A 6,758-nucleotide genomic window follows, 5' to 3' on the forward strand; every position below is an offset into this window, starting at 1 on the left:
CAGCCCGCTGACTGACCCTCAATGAGTGCAAGCGCACAGAACTCTAGGTCTGCCGTGACCTCGCCAAAAAGACAGGTTGGGAAGGACCGGGAAGGAGGCGCGCAGCCTCTCCATCTGCCCCACGCACCCCCCAAATCCTTTCCTTGCAGCATCTGCTCTGAGCCAAGTGGGACCGGGCTTCACTAGGAGTCCAGAGTGTTGACCCGGGTTCCGCGACCGCAGAGGCCTGTTGGGGTGCTGCAGCCCCAAAGCACTGGCCCGGACCTTCTGCTCAGGCAGCAATGCACAGGTCCCAGCCCCTGCCTTTCCCCCCAACGGCCCACTCCCTCCCCGCACCCACCTCCTCCGGGACCACCCTCTGCTGGCCCCTGCCCCTCTGCTGTGCAGGAGAAGGCTGGGGCCACTGCTCCCGCCTTGGGCCCACTGCTGCCTGGGCGGCCTACTGCCGCGAGGTGCCCAGCGCTAGAGGCCTGGGGCCCACGGCTGGGGGAGCGAGGCCCATCCCCGCAGCTCTCCTGCCCCTGGCTGAGGCTCTGCACCCTGCTGCCCTGCTCCCACTCTCCTCCACAGGTGCCCAAACCCAGCCAGCAGGCTGAAGGATACGGCGTGTGCCCAGAAGCCAGGGATGCCCTGGATGATGGCCCTTCTTCGAGCCAGGTGACCACTGCGCTTCCGATTCCTCCTGCGCTTCAGCCGCAAGTAGGCCCTGGAGGCTTGGGCATCCACAGAGCGGAGCGCTTCCTGAACCACCTCCAGCGCGGCAAGTGCGGCCCCGGCTGGGTCGGGCCGGGGCACCGGCTCTGCCTGCCACAGCTCCTTCGGCCTCTCGACCTGCTGTGCTTGCGCCGCCTCCTCGTCTTCCGCCGCCAGCACGTCCTCGACTTCCGCCGCCAGCACCTCCTCGACTTCCACCGCCAGCACCTCCTCGACTTCCACCGCCAGCACCTCCTCGTCTTCCGCCGCCAGCACCTCCTCGACTTCCACCGCCACCACCTCCACCACCAGCACCAACTCCGGCCCCGCGCCGGCCTCCTCTGTGCCCCCCTGGGCCTCAGCTTCCCGCACAGCCTCTGCCACCACCCCCGCAGCCTCGAGGGCCAGAAGCGCCCCCGCGTGCCCGCAGGAGCCGGTCTCCCTGAGGGCCCCCGCCTCCTCACCGCCCCCGTCTGCGACCAAGGTGCTCCAGGATTCTGGGGCAGCCCCGCCTTCCCCGGACCTCGACTCACTCTCCATGTGGCCCTGGCCCTGAGCGCCGGCCGCTGGGGACTGAAGGCGAGGGAGGCGGCACCGGCAGTGTTCAGCTGCAGCGCCCTGGAACGCCGCTGGGCGGCAGCGCCTAGCAGAGTGCGCGGGCCTGGGGCACGCATGCGCACAGGCCCCCGGGGCGGGCGGTGACGGGGCAGACACGGGCGGGGCAGGGGTGTGGGGCGGGGGGAGGCACGCATGCGGCCTGGGCCGGATGGAGCCCCCGAGCCCCGCGCAGGACGCGGCGTGCTCCCGGGTCTAACCCGTGCCAGGGCAGTGGGCGTGGCCACCACCCGCCATGTCCCTTGGCCGCGCCAGAGCCCGCCTGGGAGCCCGCCCGAGCCCCTCCACCGCGGTGGCCTCCGCGCCTCTCAACCCCAAACGTTCTCTTCAGAGACCCCTGTCAGGCCTTTCCCGCAAGTGCCGTGGTATCCCAGCCCCACTCGTCCCTTTCTCGTCCGTCCGTCTGGGGCCCCTCGGCTGGCGCCAGGAATTGAAATCCGGCGGCTGAATGCCGTGTGTGCCCGCCGCGCGAAAGCCTCCCGCGCTCCTTCTTAGGGGACCTGGGGGAGAGCCCGGGGGGCATCAGCTGCTGCCCCACCTGCGCCCCGTCACTGCCACGTGGCTTTCGCCCTGGGCCTGCCCGGTGGTGCACGGCGCCAGGAGCCCGCCGCCAAGGTGCTGCGTGCAGGGGCCATCCGCCTCCCCAGCCCCCCACCCCCCATCCCCCGCCCCAGCTTTCCGGAAGAGAAGGGAACTGCACGCCAAGTACTTTCCCTGAAGTTACTCTGCAAAGAGCCGAGGTCCCTGGCCACCGGGGTGCCTACAGAGCTGCTAAGCCGGCCCCGGTGAGGTCCGTGATTGCGACTGGGCAGCATGCGACTGGGCCAGGCTTTCAGTCCAAAGAGAAACTCTGCAAATTCCTCTGCCCAAGCCAGTGGTAAAACTTGCTCCCAAGGTGCTTTCCTCTGAGCGGCCCCTTTCGCTTTGTTTCTGTGTCTCTTTTCCTCGTTGCGTTCTCCTTCTCCACCTGACTTGCATGCAAGGGCTCTTGTGTCTTTCTTCCAGCTCCGCTCCAAGTTCTCCCTTAGACTGTGTCGGTGGCTGAGTGGAGTACCGTGCGGGGAGGGGATGGCCAAGTGAGCATGCACAGCACAAGTGCCCTTTCTCTGGTACTCCCCACGTCCTTTGAGACAAGACCACACCTCACTGAGGTCTGCTCCGGGGGGCGGGGGCGGGTGCTGTGGCGGGATAGGATGCTTGCCGCCTGAGGTGTCAGGGAAGGCCTCGTGGGTGATGGCAAGGCCACCAGCGTTGCGGTTGCATCGTGGGAGGGCCTCCATTAGAAGGAGTGGGTCGGTGTGTCCTGGGGGATTTTGACCAGAAAGACGCAGGAGGAACTCCCTTGGCGTTAAGTGCAGGGGCTGTGGTCGCAACAAGTGTCACAAACGCCCCTGCAGGGAGTAAGATGCATGGCTGTCTATGGGGAGAAGAAACAAATGTCTGAGACAGTCCGTGAGACAGCTCAGACTTTGGAATTACTGGTACAATCCAAACTGACCCAGCACTTGCAACCTTGCCCAAACCACTAGAGGAGGCTCCTCTGGTGTTACCGCAGGAACAGGAGCACAGCCTTGGAGAGGGAGAAGGCTGGGGTGGTGACAGGGGGAGGGGGAGGAGAGGGAGACTGGGAGGAGAGGGAGAGAAGCCCAGAAGGAGAAGAAGAGCTGGGGGAGAGAGGGGGAATGGGAGGGAGGGAGAGAAGGGAAGAGAGGGACAGGGGCAGGAGGGAGAGCCGTGCGCAGGGATGGGGAGGGAGAGACAGGCAGGGCGCGGCGAGGAAGGGCGGAGGCGGGGAGGCAAGGACTGGTCTGCCCCCAGCTGAATTCATACTTTGCGAGGCATGTAGACCCAAAGGACACATCGCCTGTGAGGAAGGGGCCACCCACGCGTGGGGAAGCAACAAGTCGGCTGAGCAGAGCTGAATCCAGTGGTGTCAACCAGGGCAGCTGTCACGTTTCCCGAAAACATGAGACAGCAAATGGGGAAGTCACGGAGGAATAGAGGGTGGAAACAGCCAGGGAGTACACAGACACCAAGTACTGTGATTGTGGACTGCCCTGTGTCAGTAACGGGGCTGGTCAGTAACGGGGCTTCACAGCACTGGAGTAAGATGTGGACGACAGCAGAACGGGCAGGTGTTGAAAAGCTGGCCACATCTATGCTCCGTGCAAGAGACTGGCCTCTGAGTCCCAAAGTCACAAAGAATTTGAAAGTGGGAGGAGAGAGGCCAAGACCTCAGAAGATGGACGGTGCCCTACACGGTCAAAGCAGCCTGCGCGCACTTGGCCCTTAACCAGGGGAGCGTGCTCCGTGGGGTGTTGGTGAGGACTAGGGGTGCCCTTTGGTGGCATTTCCCTTTTGGGGTCTAACCGGATAGAGGGCATTGGGCACCTGCCTTCAGACCACGGAGAAGGAGGCAGATCAGCCTCGGGGTCAGCACGGGACAGACAGCACACGGGCGGGTGTCCTGGGTCTCGCATTCAGCAATACTCTGCCCTCTCCTCTGCTGACCATCTGGGGGACCCCAAGCCAACGTCCTAGGGAAGCCGGGAAGTGGGGATCACGGGGCTGCGTGGGGTTGTCAGTATGTGAGCGTGTCTCTGGACATGTGAGTGGGTGAAGGTTGTGTGCCTGGGAGGGTGAGTGAGTGTGTGCGTGTCAGGACATGAGGGTGACTGAATCACTGTGTGTTGGCTGGGGGGTGTTGGCTCTGCTCCTGAGTGGATGTGTCAGTGTATGTGAGTGGCTAAATATTCTGTGGCTTAGGGCGGTTGGAACCCGATGGTGTTCGTGTGTGTGCGCGCGCGCGTGCGTGCGTGTGCGCACCCACGCGCGCGCGCGCGCCTTTCCCTGCAATTTATGCTTCCGCCCAGCTACCTGGGCCAGAACGACAGGGTGATCTTTCCTACCTTCCCTCCTCCCACTTTCCCCTCTCCGACAGTCCCTCCACAGGGCCTGGCCCCCACTCGCTCCCGCTGTATCTGGGGCTGAGAGGATGACTGTGTCAGCAAGGGCCTGGGCCCCTTGTTTAGAAGAAAGGAGAGCCCTGGCACTGGGGTTCAACGGAGTAATGAAACTACAGTCCCACCCGTGCTGTGTCTGAGGTCATCCACCAGGGAGCATCTCTGGGAGACGGTCATCGCCATCCACCAAAAGTTGACACTGGACATGTTTGGCCCTGGCTCGTCCTTCCCTTTCTTTGACCTCTGTCATTTCCCCAGGGAAGGCATGGGCCCTGTTAGCTGGCCTTTCGCTCATCTCCTCTCCCTGCCCACCTCCACCATCCCTAGGGGAAGGACCTCTGCCACGCTGGGATGCAGTCCCAGAGCTCGTGTGACCTGGACCTCTGGGCCAGCATACGGCCCCACCCCTTCCACGGAATAAGGATGCCGGGGCAGAGTAGTAAGCATCGACGGGAATCCCATGAGCTCAGGCTCCCCACCTGCCCCTTTCCATGAAGACGACCGTGTGTGAGCGTACACACAGTAACACACATAAACACGGTTGACGTCGTTTTTCCACATTTCAGTATTTTTACAGGGGGCCTCAATCGGCCCTGTGTTTCTCCCAGGCACCAGACTGGAGGTGTTCCCTGTGGGAGGGACCAGGCTGATCATCCGGCTCCATCTGAAGGTCCTGGACTCTTTCCGGGTCAAGGGCAAGGCTTCTGCGTATTCACCTCAACATGCTCAAGTTCCCTGGGAGAGACGGAGACACAGACACAGACACACGGGCACACAGTCACCCGGGCACACATGAGGCGGCCGGTGAGTATCCTCTACGGGCCACACGCAGGTTTGCTTGAGGGTTTCAAGGCCCTTTCGGGGAACGGAGGCCATTCTCCCCTGCCCCTCTCCCCGGCCCTTGATGGCGATCCCCCTACATTTCCTCCACCCACATAGCAACGGTATCTGTGCACGCTCTCCAGTGTTCTCTGGCTGATTGCGGTGGGCACAGGAGATTGCCCAGGGAGATGACTGGGAGGACTCTACCGATGAACACACAAAAGTGACGGGGTGACGCATGAGCCTTTACGCCAGGGAACGCAGACATCTGCGCCAAGGCTGGCAAGAGGTGCTTAGGTGGGCTCAAAGCTGAGGCGGTGGCGAGGAGACCTGAGGGCAGGAGTTCACGGCCAGGGAGTGGCACTTCCCGCAAGGCAGCTGCTGAGCCGACTGCTTCTCCGGCTCTGCTCACTGGTGTTGCCTGACCCGCCTGCCTCAAGCTTCCCAGGCAGAACCAGTTTGACACCGCCCTCCCCGACTCACGGTGATGCCCTTTGGACACGGGGTCACCGCCTCTTGAGTGTTCCTCTAAGCCTCCGTTTCTGCATTTGCGGAGCCCAGCTCCCACGGAGCCGCACGGAGCATTTTCAGCACCCACGCCCTGGGCGTCTCACCTGCCCTCCTCTCAGTTCCCTCTGCTGGGGCCTTCTTCCTCACGTAGTACTGCAGGGGATCGGGCCACAGGTCGTCCATGATGATCTGGCAGGGGAAACGGGGCAGGGCTCAGATGCACATCCCAGTCCGCTGGGGAGCACAGGCAGGTTCACGTGCGCGGTTTGTCACAGGGACCCACCTCAGCTATCCTGCTAGGCCCGGCAAAGCTGTGGTCAGAGAACCAGCTGAAGAAGTTAAGGCTGCTCTTGTGGCGTCTGCGGCTACAGGCCTCCTGTTCGTAACAGTGGTGCCACTGGATGGGAGTGGAATGAGACGGCTCGTACCCTGCAGGAAGAAGGGTCCGTGCGAAGGCGCTGGATGATGCATCAGGTTCAACCCTGCCGCCTCCACCTGCTGCCGCCCATGCACGCAGAGGCCCCTTACCAGCAGCCCTGAGGACATACTCCTTCTCAACGACGTCGTTGCGGAAGTAGGAGTTCTCGCGAAAGAAGAGCAGGATCTTGCGGCCATCACGGGGAGACTCGAGTTCCTCCACCTGCCGGGCGGCAAAGTGGGGGAGAGGGTTGAGATCTCTGTCCAGCAGACCCTTCCCCTCCTGGCCTTGGGGAGGAATCGCTTCTGTTACCCCCTCTTCTCCCATCCCCCAGGCCGGGCCTCCATCTCCCGGGCCAGACCTTCAAATCCGTCATGGAGCCAAGTATGCCTTCATCTTGCTCACTGAGCATGGCTGACATCTGCGGGTGGTTCACAAACTGCTTCGGGTCAAGGACTCTCCGAGGGCTGGAGAAGAAAGAGCTACAACAACAGAGCAGGTCTGCACAGCAAGTGCGCCCTGCATCTCCCCTCCTACCACCGGGACCCACTCCACCTCACAGATTGTGTCAAGGGCCCCTGCGCCCCCGCACGGCCTGCTGCATTAGTTAGTTAGGTAATTCCCTGCTGGGCACTAACACAGAAAGCTGGAAATCCTCGGTGACATCCCTGCCCACCCACGGCCCCCTCCCCGGCACATCGAGGGCAACCTGCGGCCCCACCAGGGACCCCCACCCG

At 63.0% G+C, this 6,758-nt stretch overlaps 1 protein-coding gene across 1 annotated transcript; it reads right to left on the reverse strand.

The window, feature by feature from the left end:
• Positions 1-4,826: 4,826 nt before the first annotated feature.
• LOC308337964 (testis-specific Y-encoded protein 10-like) lies at positions 4,827-6,454 on the reverse strand. The gene is made up of 5 exons (XM_080831519.1): positions 6,383-6,454; positions 6,132-6,243; positions 5,887-6,032; positions 5,708-5,792; positions 4,827-5,006 (listed from the first exon to the last, which is right to left on the reverse strand). Exons 1-5 carry the CDS (start codon positions 6,440-6,442, stop codon positions 4,984-4,986), a joined length of 426 nt encoding a protein of 141 aa, XP_080687645.1. The 5' UTR covers positions 6,443-6,454; the 3' UTR covers positions 4,827-4,983.
• Positions 6,455-6,758: the final 304 nt, after the last annotated feature.

This window comes from Martes martes (assembly GCF_963455335.1).
Source record: "Martes martes genome assembly, contig: scaffold_139, whole genome shotgun sequence".
Classification (NCBI taxonomy): Eukaryota; Metazoa; Chordata; class Mammalia; order Carnivora; family Mustelidae; genus Martes; species Martes martes.